At 48.9% G+C, this 25,472-nt stretch overlaps 1 protein-coding gene across 1 annotated transcript; it reads right to left on the reverse strand.

Annotated features, from left to right (window-relative positions):
• Positions 1-25: 25 nt before the first annotated feature.
• Positions 26-25,034, reverse strand: DBF4B (DBF4B-CDC7 kinase regulatory subunit; the record flags this gene model as incomplete). Its single annotated transcript, XM_082860789.1, has 12 exons — positions 26-962; positions 1,816-1,940; positions 2,079-2,187; positions 5,411-5,542; positions 7,834-7,879; positions 9,331-9,364; positions 11,417-11,490; positions 12,669-12,756; positions 13,511-13,561; positions 14,160-14,345; positions 17,488-17,642; positions 25,001-25,034. 12 exons carry the CDS (start codon positions 25,032-25,034, stop codon positions 26-28), a joined length of 1,971 nt encoding a protein of 656 aa, XP_082716915.1.
• Between the last annotated feature and the right edge of the window lie 438 nt (positions 25,035-25,472).

The raw sequence follows: 25,472 nt of genomic DNA on the forward strand, positions 1-25,472 counted from the left end.
CCCAGAGCTGCGTGCCTGGGGGGACTCACAGGAGTAGTTCTCTGTTGGCACTGGGCTGGGGTTGGGACTGGGAGACAGGGAGAGGCTGGGGGGTCCAGGACCATCGGGAGAGGCTGGCCCCCCGGCTGGCTGGAAGGGGCGGGGGCAGAGAGGTAGCCTGGCTCTCTGCAGGTCCTCCTGGGGTCTGTGTGCCCGCAGCTGAGTGCAGGTGGGCTGGCAGCTGGCCTGGAGCTGCGGGGCCGCCGGGGAGCTGCTCAGCCTGCTGGGAGACAGGGCCAGAGGCTGCGCACTCAGAATCCTTAGATCCTGGGGGCCATCCTCCCCCAGGCCAGGGGGCCTGTGTGGCCCAGAACTCTGCTGGCCTGTCTGTGGGCTGCCCGGGAAAGGGGCCCAGGAGGGAGAGGCAGGTCTGCTGGTGGCACACGGGCTGGAGGGAGGCCAGAGGCCTGGGCTCATGGCCTGGAAGGGGAAGGGAGGGAAGATGCTTGCCACTGGCTGTCCTGGTGCCACAGGGGCTGGGGGCTCTCGGGACGAAGAATGAGGCCTGTGGCCAGGACACCCCTGGCTTCTTCTCGGCATTGCCACTGGGGAACTGAACCTTCCGCTTGTGGCCAACAAGTGCCAGGTCTGAGCCAGAGGAGAGTTCAGCAAATCCAGAGCTGGTCAGCAGGCACTGGTAAGCAGGGCTCCTGGACACTGGTGTCTCTCGGGGGTCCACAGAGACATCAGCCGACCCTCCCGGCTCCTGGTGGCTTGCTATTGGTCCAGGTATCTTGCCAGCCTCCACAGGTTCAGCTGGTGCTTTCCTGCCGCCCACTGTCCCATCTTGCTCTGAGGCACCTGGGGCCTGGTGATCGTCTTCCTTCCTCCTGGGAGATGCTGCCCTGAGATAGGACGGCTGGCTGGGAGGCGGAGTCTCAGGACACAGAGGGTCACAATCGGAAGCCAAGGAGCCTGGCTGCCTGTGGGGATAAAAGCACCCAGCGGGCCATAGCGTTCAACTCCAGAGCAGGTGGCAAGCTGGGGTCCTCCCGGGCTGAGGCTGGGGCCGAGGGCAGAGTGGGGGCCTTCTGTGTTCTGGTTGTGCTGAAGACAGCTGGCCATTCTGGGTCCCTGTGAGAGGCCCGTTCTTGGCTCTGCGGCCCGTGCTCGGGGCTGGCCAGAGGAACAGGTTAGAGGCTGCTCCATTTATTAACTTCACACAGGAGGCTGTGCCCTTTGGTGGCTAGAGAAAGCAGCACAGGTCCTGGCTGTCCAACCTGAGCCCAGGGAGGCTGCCCGGGGTGGAGACTTGGGGTGGGAGGTGAAGCCACAGCTCCTTGGTGGGCAGCAGAGGGAAGCTGGGGCTCAGAGGGCCCTGGGATTCTGCTGAATCCCCTGCAATCCTTTCTGGGGGTAAACGTCTAGAGAAGCAGCAAGATCCTCCTCTTCACCCACCTGGGAAGGACCCAGGAATCCCCCTCCCCACTTCTAGAAGGCCAGAAAGGCCCATGACCAGGCACATGGCGGGAAACAGCAGCTGAACTGCTCCTCCTGTGCCCCCAACTGTGGCGATGCCCGGGCGTTAAAAAGGGAGCCACACTCTGATCAGGGCCCATCCTGATCTGATCAGCTGAAGCCACAAATGGAGGTCTTCCCCCACCCCAACCCCCCCGAAACCAACAGGACAGGAGATGGCGGGAAAGAAAGGGAAGGAAGGAGTAAGAAAGGGAAGGGACGCCATAGCCTGGTCCCTGCTGCCGCCAACCTGAGGGTCCTTCCCACCTCAGGTGGTCGTGCCCGCCACCCGCAGCAGGGCGGCACGGCGGCGCTCACCCGGGGAGGCTGGCCTGGAAGGGGATGTCCGCAAAGCTGTGGCCCAGCTGGGCGATGATCCGATCCACTTCGGTGTACGGTCGGGCTTCCAGGGCAAAGCCCCGGTGCTGGGGGCTCTGAAGATGCTGCCCAGGGTGAGAGGAGGCAGGGGCATTAGACCAGACCAGGGCGGGAGACAAGCGGAGCAGGCGGGAGAGACCGGGCGGGGCAGGCGGCCTCAGGACAGGCTGGGAGCTGCTGTGTGTGGTGGGGAAGGAGCTCACCCCGCGCAGCTCCTCGAAGGCCTCTTGGCAGCACTCGCAGTACCCCTTCTTCCTCCTGGGCACCGTGCAGGCGGCCGATCGCCGGCTTGGCTCCTGGTCCCTGGCTTCTCTGGCGAGGGGACAGGGTGGGGGAAAGCGGTCACTGCTGGGGCCCTCAGAGCAGGAACTGCTGCTCCGGGGCCTGGAGCCCAGACCAGGGCAGGGATGGACCAAAATGGCCAGAGCCGGGCAGGCACAGGCTGGCCTGCCTACACTTGGCCTCAGGAGAGGCAGCAAGGAAGGCGAGGCCTCCCTGTGAGTACCCTTTCTTAGCTCTGTCCCGTCCCTGCCCACACATCTCAAACCACAGGTGAGGACGGCTGATAAGTGGCAGCAAGAATCCCTGAGGACATTCCAGCTCTGCGCACGCACCCAAACCCGTGTTCATTTGACCCGCACAGCTGCACCTTCACTGAGGACTTTCACATCTTTCTTGAACCCGACCTCTCCTCTGAATTTCAGTTCTGTATTTTTTTTTTAATTGAAGTATAGTTCATTTGCAATGTTGTGTTAGTTTCTGCTATATAGCAAAGTGATTCAGTTTATATATATATGTGTGTGTATTTTTTCTTTTTCATACCCTTTTCCATTATGGTTTATTATAGGATAGTGAATATAGTTGCCTGTGCTATACAGTAGGACCTTCTTGTTTATCTATTTTATATACAGTAGTTTGTATCTGTTAATCCCAAACTCCTAAATTATCCCTCCTCCACCCCCTTTCCCCTTTGGTAACCATAAGTTTGTTTTCTATGTCTGTGAGTCTGTTTCTATTTTGTAAATAAATTCATTTGTATTATTGTTTAGACTCAACATGTAAGTGCTGTCATATGGTATTTGTCTTTCTCTACCTGATTTACTTCACTTGTATGATAATCTCTAGGTCCACCTATGTTGCTGCAAATGGCATTATTTCAGTGTCTTTTATGGCTGAGCAGTATTCCGCTGTGTGTGTGTGTGTGTGTGTGTGTGTGTGTGTGTGTACACACATCTTCTTTAGCCATTCATCTGTCCATGGCCATTTAGGTTGCTTCCATGTCTTGGGACTGATGGATCATATGGCATCAAAACTAAAGCTCTATTTTTAGTTTTTTAAGGAAACTCCATACTGTTTTCCATAGTGGCTGCGCCACTTTACATTCCCACCAACAGTGCAGGAGGGTTCCCTTCCCTCCACACCCTCTCCAGCATTTATTATTTGTAGTCAGTCCTGCATTTTTAACAGCCTGTAGGGCATTGGTGTTTGGCTGTCCCAGCAAACTCAACGGGTCCAAAATATTCCCCTAAGGACTTTCTAAGTATGACACAAAACCCAGGAAACAGAAAAAAGCTGAAAAATTCAACTACATGCAATTTTTTAAAATATATGCATGGCAGAAAACATAAACAAAGTTAAAACACAAACCATAAACTGGGGAGGACATTTATAACTAATAACATAGCAAAGGGCTCATTTCCCTGAAACACAAAGGGCTCCTTACAAATCAGTAAGTGATCAATAACTGAACAGAAAAGTGGGCAAAGGATATGAAAAAGGTTTACACAAAAAGAAATTCAAATGATCAAACACAGGAAAACACACTTAAGCTCATTCATAAAAAGAAAAAAAATTACAATTACAATTTCACTGAGATACGGTTTTTAATCCATAAGATTGACCGAAGTCAACAGGTCTGACAGCTCACAGTATTAGCCAAGGGGATGGGGAAATGGGCCCTGGTCCAGTGCGGGTGACAGCGTACCCTGGCATCACCTCCATGAAAAGCAATTTGGCCGCATTTCTCAAAATTACAAATGTAAGCACCCTTTGACCTGGCATTTCCACTTTTAGGAATTTATCCTGCAAATATACTTGAACAGTCACAAATTTACTCTGAACAAGACTACTCACTGCAGCACTGTTTATGACAGCCAAAGACTGGAAATCATCTACGTGTCTGTTAAATAAAATACGGTAAATCCATACCATGGGATACCCTGCAGCCATTAAAGAGAATGAAGATGCTTTTTAGGTACTAATAGAAATTAATCTAAGATATATTAAGTGGAAAAGCAAGATCCAGCACAGGGAAGAATATTGTGAGAAGAGGGAACAAAGGATACGCAATGTACTTCTGTCCATAAACTCTCTCTGGAGAGAGACTCACAGTCTGGAGACTGGGGGATGGGTGTAGAATACAGGTTTTTCACTTTAAACCCTTTGTAACTCTTGAATTTTGAACCAAAATACAACAATTTTAAAATTAAAAAAAAATTTAACATTTCCTCCCACAGATTTTCTATGCACACCCCCAAAACGCTGGGCTACCCCCTCTCTGTTCCTCACATCTGGTCACCAAAGCTTCACTGCTTCACTGTCTTCCCTTTGCAACCTGTCGGCTCCTCTGCCATCCCCAGGCCATCCCAGGCCGAGCACCCCGCCCAGGCCCAGCCCGGGCAGCCTCATGACTTCCTCTCTGCTGTCCCTTGCACCTTCTGGGAAAGGGATGAGGGGCACCTGGACTTCACCCCAGCCTGTTCTTGCCTTCCTCTGCTTTCCATCTACTGCCACATTCCCTTTCTGTTTTTCTTACCATTAGCACTGTTTCCTGATCACGTGGCCCTTTTCTGCTGGTGGAAGCCACAGGTCCTCCTTGGCCCTGGGGACCCTCGGGCTGAACATCTGCCTTCTATTCTCCTGGTCTGTAAACTAACCCTGCAGCCCACAAGTTAGAAAGGGGCTGAGAAGGTGTCCAGGCCATCACCCGAACCACCTTCCTTCTGTGATTTGGTCAGTGAAGGTTCAAACTCTCACCCATCTGCAGAGTAGGAATACCGACCAGCATACAAGCCACTCTGGACCACATGGTGTGGCAGGTCCCCCAGATCCCCTGCCCCCATGTTTAGCCCAAAAGGCCTCGAACTTTGATGTGCACTGAAATCACATGGGGAGCCCACGAACATGCAGGTTTGGGGGCTCTATCACCAGAGACTGTGATTCTATGAGTGTGGAGTCCAGGACCCTATATTTTTAAAGGGACCCCAGGGGACTCTGATCAAGGTGGTCTATAATTCGAGTTTCAGAAAACAGCCTCTTGCCCTCTGGACACAAGTCAAATTCTTCAGTATGGATGGAAAGCACCAAATAAAATGGATGAACACTCCTGGCGTCTCTCTTCTCTGGGCTAAGTTCCCGGAATAGACCTCGCCTAAGGAGCTAACACATGGCCATTCCCAAACCTGACCAGCAGGCCCAACGGGGAGGACTTTGGCCTGGAACCAGCTCTTGGTACTCAGGAACCAGAAGGACCCACCTGGTATGCTGCGAGATGCCCGGAGTCGTCGGGGCCTCAAAGGGACTTGCGTCTTTGGGTCCCAGAAAAGAAATTTCGGGAAAGGATTTAAACTGATGGTGGAAAGGACGAAACTTCCTGAAACACAGAAAACTTCCACTTTGACTACAGTGGGGAAGTGGAAAGGGTGAGGAAGGGGGGCTGGCCCAACTCCCGAGAATTCCACTCTCACCTGCCCAACTTTTAAATTCTAGAACAATGCTCTCATCTGCCTTACTAGGTTAGATTAATATTTTAAATTAACACTCTTCCTGTCTACTTTCCAAGACTGTTTACACTTACTGCCTCCCCTGAATCCTGTAACCTCTGAGCTGAGCGGGACAACGGTGTTACCCTGTTTTACACAAGAGGAAACAAAGCCCAAAAGGTTCTGTGACTTGCCCAAGGGCTCACGACCTGTAAGTGGCCAGGTCCAGATGGGAGGCCACGTCTCCCAAATCCTGATCTAGTTCCTCCCATCTTTCCATTTTGTTTCTCGATCTTCACGTGACCTCTGAGGACTCTAGCCTGGCAGAATCTAAATGCAAGGATGCTTAACCCAGAGCAGTGATCTTCCTGTTCCATGAAGAGGAACATCTCTGCTCTGGGCTGGTCCTTTGTGCTATCTGAGGGGTGGTGCTCTGGAAGGAAGAGAGGCACAGTGAAGGTTCTGGGTAGTCAGACCTATACTGAGTGATTTGGGGGGCTTGCTTCAAGTTGCTCACGTTCAGGAGACTTTCAGAGCCAGATCTGGCGATCTGTGGATACTCAGCAAACCCTGGGCACACGGTGTTGGGTTGCAGTGGCCGGTGCTCCAGAGGAGAGCAGGCCCTGGGTTGCTGGGTGGCACAGTAAGAGCCCCGTGGCCTCAGAAGTGAATTAACAAATGAGTCTTCTTGGGGACTTCCCTGGTGGTCCAGTGGTTAAGACGGCGCTTCCACTGCAGGGGGCTCGGGTTCAAACCCTGGTCGGGGAACTAAGATCCCGCAAGCCGTGCGGCACAGCCAAAAAAAAAAGTCTTCTTGGACCCTGAAGGAGACGGAGGCGCCCTTCACAGCCCTGGTACCCGCCTTTCGCCTCCTCCATGTTTCTTTGTTCCTGCTTAGGAGCCTGGAAAGTTGAGTTTGGTGTGGCTATGCTGGGCTTTGAAGACCGCCTGCTTTAGAACCACACGTAAAAAAGGATCGTGAGAAAGCTCAGCTACACTTGGGTCTTGCCTACGATGCCAGGGGCACACAAACCCATGTACCCTGCTCCGGTTACCAGTGACACAGCCTGTGCATGCCGTGTGCAGAGATACTGAGGCCCTGGCGGTGTCTCAGCCACTGCGTTGGAGTCATGACTACTTGACTTAGCTGGTTGTGAAGGGGCTGAGTGTGAAGGACGTGCCTCCTGGCCCACTGGCACAGCAGCCGAGGGGGCCTCCTTCCATCCCTGTGTTCTTTCTACTGGCTTTCGAGCTGCCAGAGCCAGCTCTGTACTGTGTGCCGGTGCCATCTGGAGGGCGGGCAGGCAGGCCAGGCTCCTGGGCCTGGGTCTCTAGCTGGCCCACCTGAGCTGAGGGACACAGAGAATTCTGGTGCAGGAGTTGCCGCCGGGTACATGTGGGCTTTTTCTCTTTTAAAAAAACTTTTTGGGTTAATTCTAGATTCTCACAGACTCCTGATCTAGTTTCTACAGAAGAGTCAGTGGTAACCCAGGTGGCTAACAGCTCATCAGGTTATCATCAATGTGACCTTCCTGCTCTAGGTAAGAAGGGGCCCTCGTGGGGGCAGACAGGGCAGAGTGGAGAGGGCGCCCGGCTGGATGTGGATTCTAGCTTTGGGCTAAGATTCATTAGGAAAGTGGCCGTGTTCATGTCCCTTAATTTCTCTGACCTGTTTCCCCACTGGGAAGAGAATGGACTCTCCTCATGCCAGTTTTACCCAGGGCTGTCACGAGATAACATGTACCAGGAAAGGGTTTTACACAGCCAGACAGAAAGGCTTCATCAAGTACAAGGTGGTCTGACAAGGGAACCCCAATATCACCCCAGAGGTCTTCACTTCATCCAAGACTGTACTAGCACTAATACCAGCAACGATTCGGTATTAAGTGTCAGTGTACATGTGGGGGGGAAACGAGGAGCAAAACTGAGCCTGGGTGGGACACCATGGACTCACAAAAGCAGAGCATTAAAAGGAGGGAATTCACACACAGGATCATTAACCTCTGACTTACGACCAAGAGGAGTGCCGGCTGGGCACGGTGCCGCCTGAGAGGCACCGGGTGAGACTTTTCCATGACAGAGGGGACAAAGGGACTTCCGGGGAAGACAAAAGTGCCGGGCTGAGGGGCTCCATGTCCCCATGGCAGCTTGGGGCCCCCGAGTACCTCTCCTCCATCGCGTCTGGTGGCCCACTCACCTGCTCTCATCTTCGACTTTGAGGAACGGTGCCTTCAGTCTGGCCACTGGAAGGAAGAGTGTGCCCGTTAGCCATCTGTCTGCTCCGGTGTGGGGCCTGAGCTCCACACGCAGGAAATGCGCAGGGAGGTGAGGCTCTGCCAAAGCCTCAAGGGCTCTCGGAGCTGGAACGCTCGCCGCCCCGAGGTGCGCCTTTCCATTTGCAGAGCGAGGCACCCACTCTTACTTCCTCCAGTCTCTACCTGGGAGAGAGGCAGCAACTCTTGCGGGGAGAGGCTGCAGGGTGCCCGGGGTCCTAGGTGTGCCCGCCCTCAGCCTGCTGGGCGTGGGTGCTGGAGGCTGTCAACCGCGACCATCAGAAACTTGGCTGCGTGGGAGAAACCCAGCCCTGGTTGGTTTCTGCTAAAAGCCTCAGCTCCTTCCCAGACCTTTACCAAGGGGCCTGAGAACAGCTCCTAGACAGAATTCTCCATGAGAATCCTGGGTTTTTTTTAGGGAAGGAACAGTGAGGAAGGGAGCGAAAGAGTGTTTCGAGGTCCTGGCAGAAGGACAGGAAGAAAATATCAAAAGTGAAATCTGGTTCCTGAAAAAACAGGGCAAAGGGGTGCTGAGAAGACAGATTTGGAGTCAATTAATCCAGAGATTCATCCCCTACTAGCTGCCTATCTGCACAGTTTACAGACTCTCTTAGGCATTATAAACCACTTCCACGCTCCCACAATGACCAGAAGTCCTGTCAAAGGGGAAGCCAAGGCACTGGAAGCCTGGGCAGAACCAAATCCCCAAAGAGGCTGGCCCCTCTCAGCTCCCAGACCCGCTCCAGGCCACCAGTGCCCAAACAGAAGCAGCCTTTCTCCTTGCGTAGCAGCAGATCCCATTAATTACTTTTTGGGGCGACTTCTCGTCTTTCTAATTAACTGAGCCAGTGATTAAAATCAAGTCCCCTACAGATTTCCTTGGATTTCACACGTGAGAGGTGCCAAGTGACTTTTCTTAGCTCCTGTTTGTGCACGAATAAATGCCACTTAAAGAGCATCTCTGGGAGGAACATCCAGGGGGAGAAACTCTCCTGCTGTCCAAGGGGAGCCGGCCTACCATTCTGCCTGTCTGTCAGTTTCAGGGAGTCTGGCATTTCTGCAAGTGGTAGGCAGCTGTCAAACTGCCCACCCCAAACTGCTCCTGAATCAGAAGGAAAAGGATGCTGAACTGCGATCAGTGACCAGGAACAGCCAGAGGATGCAGGAGCCAGAGCGACCGCCTGAGGTCTTGGCTCTAAAGAGAAGGCCCGGCCCAGCAGCCCGGGACTCGCTCATGGAGGCCTCTCTCACCCACCACTCTCCACTCCGAAGCTCAGGCCCTGGAAACACGATGGGGCCATACAACCTGGACTTGCTTCCTGCCGCAGAAAAGTGAGCAGATGCTGCCACAGAGGGAGTCGTGGGGAAGCATTTAGGGAGGGAGGGATGGCAATTAAATGAGGAGGAGCTATCACACTGACCTTTCCGTGTTCTTGACTCTGCTGGACATGTTCCCTAAATGGAAAGGGAAAATAGGTTAAGGATGTGAGGCAGCCGGCAGAGGGGGGGGGGTCGAGGAACTGGGCCCAGTGAGCCGAGTTGCCACCAGTCTGCCCCACTTAGCTTCCTGCCCACGGCTGGACTGTGAGCTGGAGCAGACCTCAGCACCACGGCTCCTTCCACCTCCCCAGGGACTTGAAGTGTGGTGAACTCTGTGCGTGAATCTCAACGGCAGCTGACTTTGTACAGGGAATGCAGGGCAGAGCAAAGAGCAAGGGCTAGGGGGCCGATGTGCAGAGTTCCCACTTAACTCTTTGGATGTGGCACAGATGAAATTCCAGCAGGTAACAGACCTGACGCAGAGTAGGTGCTTGCTAACGGCAGCCTGTATTTTCTAGGCATGGCTGCCATTTCAGGGCAGCTGATAGGAAAAGGGTGAAGACAACGCCTCTTGCTTACGGTGCCCTATCTCACATACCCTGACTGTGTTTGTCAAAACCAACTTTTAGGGGACTTCTGTGGTTGCACAGTGGTTAGGAATCCGCCTGCCGATGCAGGGGACACAGGTTTGAGTCCTGGTCCGGGAAGATCCCACATGCTGAGGAGCAGCTAAGCCCGTGCGCCACAACTACTGAGCCTGTGCTCTAGAGCCCGCGAGCCACAACTACTGAGCCCGTGCGCCACAACTACTGAGCTTGTGCTCTAGAGCCCGCAAGTCACAACTACCGAGCCCATGTGCCACAACTACTGAAGCCCGTGCGCCTAGAGCCCGTGCTCCACAATGAGAGAAGCCACTGCGATGAGAAGCCTGTGCACCACCACAAAGAGTAGCCCCCACTTGTTGTAACTAGAGAAAGCCCGCATGCAGCAACGAAGGCCCATGCAGCCAAAAATAAATAAATAAAACAAACAAACAAAAAAAACAACAAACCAACTTTTAGGCGAAGGTCAAACAAAGCTAATATTAAAAACCAAATGGAACAAATTTTAAAAAATCAGTTAAAGAGTTGGGAGGGTGCGGATAGGATGAGAGATCCAACGGCTCCATGACTGCGTGCGCCTCTGGGCCCGAGGAGGTTCCAGATTCTCCTTCAGGCCACACTGCCGGGGCAAACACAGCCCGAAGAAGCCTTCCACCTGCCCTCACCTATCAGCAGATTGCACCCAGAACTTGCTCCGAAAGGGTCCCAAGTAACTACAAAAGAGATTATTAAGCGAACAAAGTAAAACTACTATGTATTCGCGTAAAGGGGGGGAATTTTGATGTATCTGCTTGTAGATGCTTGGAGTCCTGGAAGGACATTTGAGAAACTGTTCACATTGTGGACCTCAGGGAGGGAGCTTGGCGGCTGGGGAGCAGGAGTTGGAGGGGAACGAGACTTTCATTGTATACTTTTCCCAAATGCGAGCAATGTAAATCTACTTAGCAGCGGCAGCAAGACCCTAAAGATGCCCAAACCAGAGGGGCTGGGGCGAGGGGTGTCGAGGCTGAGCGCGCCGTCTGGTTTGGATGTGGTTCTGCTCCTGGGTATCAGGCCCTGGATGGACCTGTAGGGCTTAATTTTTCCTCGGATTCAGGCTGGGTGAATACCCCGTGGCTTTAAATCAGCCCGGCTCTCCTGATGTGATACACATCAATTTCTAACTCCAGCAAAGGAAGGAAAAGCCAAACAAGAATTTGGAATACGGCAGCTACTTCCAACACCATCACCCCACTGCCGCCACCCGTGCAATCTGTAGGCTCATTCCTGGGCCAAGAGCCATCCTCGGAAGGGCAGGCTGGCCAGCAGGCCACGAGTGTTTATGTTTTATCCAGGCCAGGACTACCCGCAGGCAGTCCACAGCCCAGGCTGCAACGAATGCCTCAGTGTAGCATGGGGGATGCGCAGGTAGCACAGGGAGGAGAGAAGACAGGGCAACGCAGGGCTGTGAGCACCAGGGATGAGCTGACCGAGAGGCCGAGCTCCTCTCGGTCAAGGCCAGAAGGAGGTGGCTGGAGTGGGTCCTGGGTTTACCAGCGTTGTCACAGACTTTACTGTTGCCCTTCAGTTCAGGGGAATGACCTACCTCTGGCTTCTTTGGCCCTTGCTTCTTCACACATGGCGCATCAAGAGACAGCTGCTGCACATGCATCATCATTTCTGTGGAGGAAACAGAGGGCTGCAGCCGAAGGCTTCCTCTCCTCATTTCCCCAGCACAGCCCCATCTTGGGGCTGGGGGACTAAACTTCTCACCCGGCCTGGCTTGCTGGATCACACCAGCCTTGCCTGCCACCTTCTGGCTACGTGTCATCTCTGCACCTGCTGATAATAAAAGAGAGGGCTGGGTCCTCTACCCCTGGAAAAGTACCTAAGCTGGCTTCACGCTCCTTTGGAGCACTGAATACAACTCTTGAACAGGAGGTGCCTTATGACCCATAAAGAGCTTTAAGGTTCTACTGAAGAGTGGCTTCTGTGGGGGAGACCAAGCCATGGCAGTTACTCAGATGCACCCTTAGGTGGCAGACCCAGCAGGGGCTACACATGCTGCAGCTTCTCTAATACACGGAAGGCAGGAAATTAGATCAAGTCAGAAATGGCTGGTTTTCCAGCGGCGAATGGAACCCCCCAGCATCCCAGACCAGGATCTTCCCCAGCACAGTTCCCTACCACCCGTACCCCGCCACCGACCACAGATCTAGGGCTGGATCTGGACCATCCCCCTTCAATGGATCAGAGAAAAAACCCCAGAAGCAAAGTGCAGCTGGGTGTGAGGGCTGGCTGCAGATTCAAGACAGCTATTCTCATGTAAATTTATTATAACCTGTAAACAGGTGGTTATAGTGTGAGGCAACCCTAGAGGAAAGAAAGAACATGAAATTTAGTTGAGCCAAAATGGGTGGGAATGTGAGCCACACTATTCACTCCTGGTGAGACTATGGATAATTTACTTAATCCATTCTCTGAGGCTCAATTTCCTCATCTGTACAATGGGCAGAAGACTGTGGTGAGGATTAAATTAGGCGATTCCTAGCACAGCGGAAATACCTGATAAGGGGTCATGGATATTAGGATTTGTTTCTTATTTATAAAACAGGATCGTCACAGCAGCTGAGGAGGGCTGTGCGTGGGTTAAACAAAGCAGCCTCCCCAGCGCCCGCGCTCTGCTACTGCTGGTGCTGCTCCCCACGCCACCACCCCCCCATCGTAGCAGAGCAGCACAGTAAGTAACTGAGTACATCTGGCTTCAACTAGTACACGGCTCTGGTCCCTATCACAGCCGAGGTTCCCAGACAAAGTCGGCAACCCTCCCCTCCGCAGGCCCCGGGCAGGAAGGGTACCATCCACGTGGAGAATCCGCACCCCCCAGGAGCGAGCGTTGCTCAGGAGGCTACTGCCGCGCCCGCCACCGCCTCCGCCGCCGCTGCCCTGGAAAGACAAGCCAAGTCAGGCAGGAGCATGAGACCCCCCAAGGCCTGACCACCAGGGGACAGGCTGGCCTGGCTTCTGGGAGCCCCGGGTCATCCATGTGCGGGGTTGTTGTGTGGGGCGGGGCGGACAGGGGCGAGAGCACAGGGCCTGGACAGTTGATCCCAACCCCCGGGAAGAGCCTCTCCTCCGCACAGGCTGGCCACATCGGGAGGGCACGGACTGCTGATCTGCCTATAGGCTCTGCTCCGGCCACCTTGGGACCAGAAGGACACAATAAACAGTCACCATCATCGAGCAGGAAACTACGCTGGCTGCCCGAGTCCGGCGACACCACCCTCCCGCGTCACAGCCACAGCCAAGGCGCCCACTGATGGCACCTGAACTCCTCCTCCTGCCATTTCACTGTAATGGCCCTGGATTCTCACAAAAAGGATAAACAGCTACTTGTGAAAGCCGTACAAAGTCTGACACATGCCACAGCGTTTCTCCCGAGTTCTCTTGGGAGGCCCTGGAGTTGGAAAGATCATGGAGTCAAATCCTGGCTCTACCACCTCCACCCTGGGTGACTTTGGGCAGATTACTTAGCTTCTCTGAGCCCCACTTCCTCGTTTGTAAGGAGAAAATCTCGACAGTTCTACACGTCTGCCCGGGTGTGCCTTTTGTGTTAGTGCTTCAGAAGAACCTCCAGAGGCAAGGCTGACTCCGTCCCTGTGCCAGAGACACCGGCCTCCAGCCCGTCCCCCTAGCTCACCTGGTTCCTGATGGCCTTCTGCAGGAGCTCCCTCCCTCTGCTCAGAGGCACCTGGCGGAAGAGAAGAGCAATGGGCGCAGCTGTGGAGACCACCTGTGCACAAACAGATGTTTCCACGGGGGCTGGCAAGGACGTCTGGGAGTCACATCCCTCGGAAAGCTGGGAGCAGTGACAGCTGAGGAGTGGCAGAAGTGAGAGCCCGGAGCACCTTTCAGAGGTAAAGGTAAAGCCACACTCAAGTTCAGGTCACCCACAGGGAGCTGCAGCCCAGGCAGCTTGGAGCCTGGTGAAGGGCATTCTGAATTCACCCAAGATCAAGCGTTACAAATGTCCTGAGACCTCTCTTGAAGAGCCCGCACTCCCCAGCAGACAAGCTTCGGCCAATCCAACAAGCCCTCTCTGGTTTACAGAGGACGCTCCTACTGCTTCTGAACCTCAGACTCTGAAGTCCCAGAAAAAGTGAACGTGTATCACAGAAGGGAGGGCGTGGGGATAGCATGTTGCTGAGGCGTGTGGATCCAGAGCTATGATAAGACAGTTTCAACCCCTGGATTCAAATATGAGATTAAAATAAACCAGATGAAACTAAAACCAGAAACTGCCGAAGCGGGCTCACCGAGGCCTACTTCCTTCCCCATGAGGTTCTTACCGAGTCCACAGCTTTCTGTGCGGGGCTGGCACGGCTGCCTTTTGGGTTGGCTACGGACAGTGTTTCCACTGTGACCTCGCTGGGGCTGGAGCAGCCTCTGTGACTTGTCCCGCTGCTCTCGGCCTTCGCCTCCCTGCGGCTGGACACGATGTAACTTACTTCTTTGCTCAGAAACCCCTCAATTACCTGAAACCAGATCACAGAGGTGGCTAAAACCCAAAAGGCCGAAGTAGAATCATCAATATCGAGAGGTAGGGGAAGGAAATCTTGGCTGCCAGAAGTTCTAGAATCAATGTCTTTAAATAGACCAAATGCAGTTCAGTGCCAGGCCCCCAAGAAGACATCATCCTGAAATACAACAGGATATGACACAGGTTCTTGTCTCCAGAACTGCAGCTCCTCCTGACCCAGCAGCAGAAGCCCGGAGGCTCTGAGTATTTGACTAGTTTGAGTCTGCATGGAGTGAGAGCACACTGAAGTGATCGGAGAAGATTAGAACTTGGCTAAGCCATGATTTTGCTGTGAAGATACACTGGGACATCCACACGCTGCATCGGTAATCTTGACCACCCTACCAAAAGCCTGAAACAAAAATGGGTTTTGGCTACGACTCAGCTGCCTAAATATCTGCTCATCCTACCTGTGAGCCCGTCACAGCACTGAGAGGGTCTGACTCATCCTGCATCCCAAGAACCCAACACAGTGCCGGAAACGCAATGACAAAACTCATGTCTGTGGGAAGAAGACAAGACGGAAATAAGCAGTAGTCAGCTGGCAAATGCTTAATGACCAGCTCTCCGGGTGAAAAAACCCGCTTTGTAGCATCTGCCGATTTCTGTGGGGTAAAACACTACTGTGGCTGATTTCGAGCTAGCCAGATGACATCAGTGAATGTGGAACTGGAAAGAGATGGTAACAATTGGTTCCCGTGAGCCAGCAGCTGCCAGCTCCAGCACACCTGTGCAAGTAAGGATGGATGATCTCTCTGAAGTGTGACTGGATGAGAAACCTGACACTTAGGTTTAAAAAAAAAAGTTTAGGTTCCTCAAAAAGCTAAACATGGATTACCACATGACCTGGCAATTCCGCTCCGAGGTACACACCCAACAGAATTGAAAACAGGGACTCGAATGGATGCTTGTTCACCAATGTTCACTGCAGCATTATTCATAATAGCTAAAAAGCAGAAACAACCCGAGTGTCCATCCATGGATGAATAGATAAGCAAAATGTGGTCTATCCATACAATGGAGCATTATTCAGCCATGAGAAAGAAGTGAAGCTCTGATCTATTCTACAACATGGGTGAACCTTGAAAACTTTATGCTAAAGCGTAGTAAGCCAGACACAAAAGGACAAACATCAGTGATTCCACTGATATGAGGTATCTAGAATGGGCAAATTCAGAAACATAATGTAGATTCGCATTACGGGGGCTAGGGGGAGGTGAAATGGGAAGTTACCGCTTAAAGGTTACAGAGTTTCTGTTTGGGGTGAAAAAAGTTTTGGAAACAGATAGTGATGGTTATACAACAGGATGAATGTAATTAATGCCAATGAACTTAAAAGAATGAATTTATAAATGGTTAAAAAGGCATATTTTATGTCATATACATTTTATCACAATTTTAAAAAATCTTTAAAGCTATGGCTAGAAGGAGTGTGCCTATCTTCTGTAATATGGCAAAAAGATAGATGATTTCAGGGCCACACGTTCCTCCCATCCCAACAAACCCACTCCTTTGACTTTGCTGCTCCTCCCATCAGGAGATGGAACCCATTTGTCCACTCCCTTGAATTGGACTCCTTTTGACCAACAGAATGTGATGAAAGTAATACGTGTGAGTTCTACAGCCTAGGCCTCAAGAGACCTTATAGCTTCTCCCTTCATCTTCTGGGAAAGCTGCCCTAAGACCACCTCGTAGATTAGCTGGTCTAGCTCACTGTATGTACATATGATGGTGTGTATACATATGACATATGTAAGACACTTCTCATACAATGTATGAGAAGTCCCATAGAGGCAGCCAGCACCCACAGCCAGCTGTGTGGGTGAGGTCATCTTGGGTCCTTCCAGCCCAGCTGACCCTGCAGCCGAACGCAGCTGCAGGTGTGAGCCCTTATGAAACCAGCAGAGAAAGCACTCAGCCAGTACACAGAACAGTGAGAAACAATAAATTGTTTTAAGCCCAAGTTCTGGGGTGGTTTTTTACACAGCAAAGGCTAAATGAAAGAACAGACTGAGAGTTCAACATGTAATTTTGGGCTGGTTTGGGTGTATAATCCTCATTCTGTCCATCCCCATTGCTGAGTTTCTAGATCCCTGAGTTTCCATTCGTTTGATGGCAAAGAGCCTCTGCATTCTGATCCTATTCATGCAATTTCCCCAGTTACCTGCCTCTTTTGGGCCAAGTGTTACCATCCTATTTTCTAAACACAGAAATACCCCTGTCAACCCCTTACTAAAAGTACTGTATGATGTGCTCTAGAAAATATTGTAATGGACTCAGATACAGCAAATGCCTTTACCCCAAAGTTGTTCACCACAGTACTATTTATAAGAGCTAAAATTTAGAAATAATCTAAATGCCCATACGTTAACTGTTAAATAAATTAATAATCTACTCAAAAGCATATTATATACTCATTACAAAGAATGTCCCTGAGGGGTACGAATGATAGGAAAGTGCTAATGCTTTAAGGTTATGGGCAAAAAGTTGGTAATCAAAAATGTATTCATGATCATAGCTACACAGAAAATAAGCATTAAATAAAATAAAGTAGATGAGTGGTTATACAGGGTTGGGAGTGTTGAGGGAAATGGGGAGTGACTGATGATAAGTATGGGTCTTTTTTTGGGGGGGGCTGATGAAAATGTTCTAGAATTGACTGTGTAATCACACAGTTTGCACATCTCTGTGAATATACTAAGAACCATTGAACTGTATATTTTAAATGGGTGAATTGTATGGTATGTGAATTATATCTCAATAAAGCCACGAGAGAGAGAGAGAAAGGGGAAGGGGAGGGGAGGGGAGGGGAGGGGAAAGAAGAAAAGAATCCACAAGAAAATAAATGTATCACAATGATGGTTGTTACTTGAACAGTTCCATGTTCTCCAAAGTCTCTAGAATGAACAGATATTACTTTTCCAATTAGGGAACAAATTTAACTTTATTTTTAAAAAATGGTTTATACTTAAATTGCTTTGGAAAATGTAGTGATACCCCTGAAAATACCTGGAGGTCACAGATATAATCCCTCTCCAGCTCCTGCCCTACAACGCGCAAAGGCACATGGTACCACAGGAGAGAAGCAGGTTACATACCCCGCCCAGCCGCTGGATGGCCCCCGTCAAAAACTGTAGGTTCTTGCCAGCGGGCAGATCCAAGTAAAAGGACTTTCCAGAAAAGGGCTGCCTCCCAGCATCCGGTGAGCTCTTCAGGCATTTTCCCAGACAACTGGAAACTCCTAGCTGAGCCCCTAGAAAACAACAACAAAGGCGAGCAAAGTGAGAAGCCTGAGGTAAGAGAGAGTCCTGCAGGTCAATCAGCCCTCGCAAACAGCCCCTGCATGGCACCTGGCCAGGCCTCGGGCACCCGTCCACCAAGGTGGACGTGAGACTTGTGTTCCTGTCCTCGGGAAGCCCAGATGCGGAGAAACCCAACCCTCATACATGGATGGTGGGAATGTAAAATGGTGCAGCCACTTTAGAAAACAGTGTGGCAGTTTCTCAAAAGGTTAAGTATAGAGTTAACATGAAACCCAGCAATTCCACTCCTAGGCATACCCCCAGGAGAAATGAAAACATACTTCCAAATAAAACTTGTGCAAGAATGTTCACAGCAGCATTATTCATTTTGGCCCCAAAGTGGAAACAATTCAAATGTAAATAAAATGGTAAGCAAAATGTGGTCTATCCATACGATGGAATATTATTTGGCAATAAAAACAAATGAACTGTGGACACAGGCTACAGCAACAGGCTACAGTTCTGAACCTCAGAAATATGCTGAGTGAGAAAAGCCTGACACAAAAGACCACATACTGTAAATTACATTTTTATGAAATGTTCAGAAAAGGAAAATATAGAGAGACAGAAATTAGACTAGTGGCTGCTTAGGGCTGGGGGTGGAGATGAGGAGTGTTTGCAAACTGGCATGAGGTTCTTTCTGGGGTGATGGAAATATTCTGCAATTAGATTGTTGTGTTAATTGCACAACTCTGTAAATTACCTAAAAAGCATTGCAAGTGTACATTTGCAACAAATGAATTTTACAGTATGTAAATTATAACTCAATAAAGCTAAAAAAAACCCCACCTCAATGAACATACCTTTGAGAATTGTGCATTTCATTGTATACATATTTTACATTAAAAGGAAAAAAACTACAAACAAATATGGAATTCTGGTCAATGAAATGCATGCTGAATTATTATAATGTCTACAAATTACTTGAAGTGTATCAAAATAAGATGGATAGATAGGTGATAAAACAAATGTATTAAAATGTCAGTCATAGGGAATTCCCAGTGGTTAGGACTCGGTGCTTTCACTGCCAGGGCCCAGGTTCATTCCCTGGTCAGGGAACTAAGATCCCCAAACCCGCGTGGTGCGGCCAAAAAAACAACAAAACAAAACAAACAAAAACCCAAAACACACACACACACACAAAACAAATAAAATGTCAATGGTAAAATCTAAGTGGTGTGTCTGTGCTCACTGTTACTTTCGACTTTGTTGCAGGTTTGAAAACTTTCACAACAAAATGTTAACATTTGAAGAGATAAAAAGGATTCAAGAGAAAGTGGCAAATACTGAAGATAAGCACAGAAGTTCTAATATACAGATAATCAGAGTCTCTGAAGACAAAAACTAAAACAAACAAAAACACCCAGAATACTAAAAACTCTAAAAACTTTCCTGAAATAAAAATGCATATTTGAAACTAACATATTGAAAGAGCATGACACATACTTCAAAAAATTGACCCAGAATAGCTGATACCAAGATATAGTTAGCAAAACTGCTGGACTTTAAATGAGGGGTTTGGACCTGATTTTATTGTTTAAAAATATTTATTTATTTATTTGGCTGCGCTGGGTCTTAGTTGCGGCACGCGGGATCTTCATTGCCGTGTGCGGGATCTTTTAGTCGAGGCATGCGGGATCTAGTTCCCTGGCCAGGGATCGAACCCGAGCGCCCTGCATTGGGAGCGCAGAGTCTTAGCCACTGGACCACCAGGGAAGTCCCATGGACCTGGTATTTTTTAAAATCTTCTAAAACTCTTCGACTCCATGAATTCCTGAATTTTTCCTATCTACCAGCCAGATAGACTTTTGATTGGACCCCCTCAGTTAAACCCTGCTTGCCCTGATGAGATACTGTTTTTCTTTCTCTGAGTTCCACATTACTGATTGTCTGTCCTCTTAGTATTTTCAGCTTCATATTCTTGTTTACTCACTCCTTCAGGTCCACCTCTGATCTCCCCAGTAGACTGGGAACTATTTTGGGAAGAGTCCTCTGACTTACACATCATTATCATTCCCATAATGCTTAAACCAGATCCTGCTCTCCCATCCTCAGCTGGCACCTGACCCTCAAGCACTTACCTTCTGGTCCCATAAACCACCCTTTTCCTGAAAGTCCTAGGTATATAGAGACAGGAAATACTGGAAAGTCAGCTTGGCATTTTACAGAGAAGGCCTTTGTTCTGAGTCCTGCCTCACCCTCTTACTAGCTGTGTAACCCTGGGTAAGTCACAATAATCTCACTTAGTGTCTATGAAACCCTATTTCCTCACTTCTGAAATAGTGATAATGATAAACACCCACCCTCACTGAGGAGTTATTCAAAACAGGCACCAACCATTCAGAATGGAGACTGGCCAGAAACATCTGATACAGCCATACCAGGAGTATGCGCTGAATGTCAGCCAGGGGAATTATTATAACTGTAGTCATTTTGGTTCCCTCCCCAAGGCCACCTTCTCCAGAAGGCTTTCTTTTTAAAAAAATAAATAAATAATTAATTAATTTATGGCTGCATTGGGTCTTTGTTGCTGCGCGGGGGTTTTCTCTAGCTGTGGCGAGCGGGGCTACTCTTCACTGCGGTGGCCTCTCTTTTTGCGAAGCACGGGCTCTAGGCACGCGGGCTTCAGTAGTTGTGGTTCGCGGGCTCTAGAGCACAGGCTCTGTAGTTGTGGCGCACGGGCTTATTTGCTCCACGGCATGTGGGATCTTCCCAGACCAGGGCTCGAACCTGTGTCCCCTGCACTGGCAGGCAGGTTCTTAACCACTGTGCCACCAGGGAAGTCCCTCTTTTTCTTTTTATTGAGGTATAACTGACATACAACATTATATTAGTTCCAGGTGATACAACATAAGGATTCAATATTTGTATAGAAGGCTTTCTCAGAATAAGCCCTTTTGACTTTCACACAAGGCCTGTGACTTTCTCCACAGGACCTAATCCTAGGGAAGCCACTGAAGAGGGAATTAGATGGATGCCAGAGTCAGAAACGGGGGGCTGGGTGAACAGCAAGCCTAGCGCAGAATGCCAGGACTCGCAGGAGGGTGAGACTGGAGAATGCCTTCTAGTTGTGCTCAGTGGGTCACTGCCAGTGCCAGATAAGCAGCCCAGCACCAACCAGACACAGTAGGGTAACATCAGGGCAGTGGTGGAGCCTACCCTGGGGTGAATATGCGTGTGTGTGTGTGTGTGAGAAAGAGAAACAGTTAACAAGAGGTCAAGATGGCACGAATGAGCCTCCCTCCCTTGCCCCATCCATTTGGTTAGTTTGGTAATTACAACTCAAGGGAACAGTTCTTGCAAATGAGTAACAAAGCAACGTGTGTGGACTGGGGGGCTCAGAATGCTGCTGCAAAGGCGGGGGGTGACTGAGCCCACACTGGAACCAGGGGCTCCCCACCTTGGGGTGGTTTTCCTCTTCTATCCAACCCCCAAACCCTAAACTCAAAGGCGGGGCATAACATGAGAACCTAAGCTTTTGCATCTTCTTCCAGGAGCACATTACCAATCAGAGTGGCTAACAGTCTCAAGAGAACATTAGCTTCTAAGAAAATATGAGGCAACTGAAGAAAGCAAGTACTATAAAAGATGCTTTCTCTGGTATAGGCTGTCTTTCTCTCATAAGTAATGGACCAGACAGGAAAAAGAATTTTAAAGCATAATAAATATCCTCGAGACGGCAAGGAGCATACTAGAAACATAAAATAGGAACAGCAGGTAAAGAAAAGAAGTGGAGACAATGGACGTAAAAAATATAATAGTTAAAAAAACCCTCAAATATTAAAAAAAAAATCCAATTTAAAAATGGGCAATGAACAGACATTTCTCCAAAGATATACAAATGGCCAATAAGCACATGAAAAGATGCACAAAGTCATTAGCCATTAGGAAAATGCAAATTGAAACCACAGAGAGATACCACTTTATACCCACTAGGATGGCTTTAACAAAAAAAGACAGATAATAACAAGTGTTGGTGAGAACATAGAGAAACTGGAACCCTCATTCTTTGCTGGTGGGAATGTAAAATGGTGCAGCCAATTGGAAAAGTCTGTCAGTTCCTCAAAAGGTTACACAGAGAGTTACCACATGACCGAGCAATATGACTCTTAGGTGTACACTCATGGAAAAAAATATATGTCCACATGATAACCTGGAAACAAATGTCTAGAGCAGTATTATTCATAACAGCCAGAAAGTGGAAACTCATGTCCATCAACTGTTGAATGGATAAAATGTGGTAATCCACACAACAGAATAATATTCAACAATAAAAAGGAATGTTGTATGTCAATCGTACCTCAATAAAAAATTTTTTTAATTAAAAAAAAGGGAATGGGGCTTCCCTGGTGGCACAGTGGTTGAGAGTCTGCCTGCCGATGCAGAGGACACGGGTTCGTGCCCCGGTCCAGGAAGATCCCACATGCCACGGAGCGGCTGGGCCCGTGAGCCATGGCCGCTGAGCCTGCGCGTCCGGAGCCTGTGCTCCGCAATGGGAGAGACCACAACAGTGAGAGGCCCGCGTACCGCAAAAAAAAAACCACAAAAAAACCATCATCAAACATCAGCTCACACTCCAACATTAAAAAACACACAAAGAAAACAAACCATCATGGATAAGAATCAGCAGAAATTAAAGACAGCAAGATTGGATCCCCAAGAGCTTCAAACAGAATGATCAGACAGACTATAAAATAAGTATTTAAATTATTAAATACTTTAATTTTATTAAAATAAGTATTTACAATGCTGGGGGAAAATAAACGTCAACTTTGAATTTTACATCTGATTAAATAAAGAATGAGGGTAAACTAAACACATTTTAAACAAAAGCCCAAACAGTTTATCATCAACCAATTATTACTAAAGGACTTCTAAAAGGTATACTTTGGAAAGAAGGAAACTGAACCTAGAAGGAAGGACTGAAATGTCCCCAAACTGGTAAAAATATGTATAAATCTAAACAATCACTGACTGTGTAAAACAATCATAATGATGACTAATTCGGAAGTAAAAAGGAGAGACAATAATAACAACAGTATTGTTGCTAGACAGCAATCATGCTAGATGGGGTAGGGGTGGTTCAGAGCACATGGGGTCTAGGCCCTTGCAGTCAGTGTTCAGGAGGAGGGTGGAAATACTGGTAACATCAGACTTGGCCACATTACAGTGGAAGCTAAAAGATGAAATGTGTCTTCAAAACTCAGAGAAAACTATTTCCAACCTAGAACTCTTTATGTGGCATAAAGAATTGTCATACCTACAAGGTCTCAAAAAATTTACTTGTCACATACCCTTTCTCAGGAAGCTATACTAGAAGATGTACTCGTCCAAAATGAGGATGTAAACAAAGAGAGGAAAATATGGAATTTAGAACACAGGGAACCCTACAGAGGAAAGCGGCAAAGGGAATTCCACAGAATGATGAAGGGAGATCCTAGGATGGAATCAGTGCAACAGGCCTAGTGCACAGCTGGACCAGACTGTGGTACTAAGACAAATGGTCTCAGGAGGTATGTCCCCCACAAAGAAGAAACTGATTCTCTGATGAGCTTGAAAGTATTGAGAGAAGGTTTATATTTTTGGTTTATATTTGGTTTATATTTAGACATGAATTCGTGATCCACACACAGAAAACAAAGCTTACTTCGGTTTGCTATATGGCTCAGCTAATATCATCATCATGTAAATACAAAAATGACAACAAAAACTACTACATATATATTGGGGGAATGGGAGGAGAGGAGGGAAATGTGTATGTGTTTATGTGTGATGTAGAGGAGAGGGGGCCAGAAAAATCTCTTTATCCTCTATATCAGAAAGTCAATAGATATAATTTAAAATTGAAAACAACAAAAGCAGTATGAGCACGCTATTTAGAAATAAGAAGGTAAATACTAGAAGAAATAGCTAAAAGAGCATAAATGGTTGTACCCTAGGAAGTGGGAATCAGGAGTTACGAAAGGAGGAGCAACTCCCACTCTTGTGTGTTTGTGTGTGTATGTGTGTGTGTGTGTGAGACATACCTTGGCCTTTTAAACTGTGCAAGCATAGGGACTTCCCTGGTGGTGCAGTGCTTAAGAATCCGCCTGCCAATGCAGGGGACATGGGTTCAAGCCCTGGTCCGGGAAGATTCCACATGCTGCGGAGCAACTAAGCCCGTGTGCCACAACTATTGAGCCTGCACTCCAGAGCCCGCGAGTCACAACTACTGAGCCTGCGAGCCACAACTACTAAAGCCTGTGCACCTAGTGCCTGTGCTCCGCAACAAGAGAAGCCACTGCAATGAGAAGCCCTCGCACCGCAATGAAGGGTAGCCCCCGCTCGCCCCAACTAGAGAAAGCCTGCACGCAGCAACAAAGACCCAACGCAACCAAAAATTAATAATAAATAAATTAAAAAAAATAAACTGTGTAAGCATAAAACTGTAATTTTTGTTTTCATTTCTCATAATTTTATTTTTATGAAAACTAAAACCCTCCAAAAGTCACACATGGTTATGGTATAGTGAATTTTAAGAACAAATATAAAGAGGATAATCTAAAATCTTCTACAGAGAAAAGCAGGTCACAAACTAAGTAACAAGAACCAGATTGACATCAATTTTCAACAGCACCTGCTTTTTGCAAGAAGAAACCACCGTCATTTTTCAATGTGCTGAAGGAAAAAAACTTTGACTCAAGAATTTTAACACAAGGGTGAAATAAACATGTTCTCAGGCATACAAGCCTCAGAAAGTTTATCACATAAAGCCCCCTTTTGAAAACACTCTTGGAGAAAGTTCATCAGCAAAAGGAGAAATAGATCCAGAAGAAAGCAACAGACATGGGAAGGGAGAGTAAATAATTCAGTGAGGTGTATCACTGTTTGAAAGGCAACAAACAAATGGCATATCTGTAACAATCCAGGACTCAAACTAGATGATGCTAAGAGGAGAGAAGGCAGTACCTAGGGAAGTGACTACATGCTAGAATACTTATCTAATTGGGTGGGGCCGTTTATCGATAACTTTAAGAATTTTATGGTCAAAATAACCATGGATACGGGTTTTATAAGTTAATAATTAGCAAGTCTTCTAATCTTATTCATAATATCTGACTGAAAGCTCTTGTTTGACCTTTATCATGAATTCCTAAGTGATCCATGACATCCCTCAACACATACTCCACTCCCCCACTCCCCCTCCGCCACACAAAGTAATTAGAAAACCTTAAGAGAACTAACATTTCTCGGCCTTTTCTTCCCAAGAGACTCTGGGGCGGGAGTTGCAACTGTGACCTCGCATCCCTAGGTTTGACCTGTTACCCACCTAGGTCCGGAGCCCGGAGCCTACTCTCAGCCATTGAACTCTCCAGTTCAAGGCAATCGTCGCCTGAAAAAGAAGGACAAAACAGCAGCTGAACCACCTTCACTAGCCTTCGACCTTCCATCATCCCCTCCTCCCGCCTCCCAAACCCCGCACAATTCCCATCGAGGGTCCCAGGAACCCCAAGACTCAACTCCATCCCAACCCATGTCCCCTCTCCACTCCCGCGCCTCCTTCTAGGTTCTTATCCCTCAGCCCCCTTTCACACTCTGCTCCCTCAACTCCCGTGGCCTCTTCGCCACCCCTTGCCTTACATTTCAATTCCCGTGCCTCTCTCCAGGCTCTTGTCCCCCCAGTCCCTCTGCCCCCTTTAGACCTCTATCCCTTCTATTCCTGTGACCCCTTCCCGGTCCCTCTACTCTCCCCAGCTCCCGGACCTATCTGCTCCCCAATTCCTGTGCCCACTTCCCAACCC

Source organism: Leucopleurus acutus (assembly GCF_964270905.1).
Source record: "Leucopleurus acutus genome assembly, chromosome: 19".
In the NCBI taxonomy this organism is placed as follows: domain Eukaryota; kingdom Metazoa; phylum Chordata; class Mammalia; order Artiodactyla; family Delphinidae; genus Leucopleurus; species Leucopleurus acutus.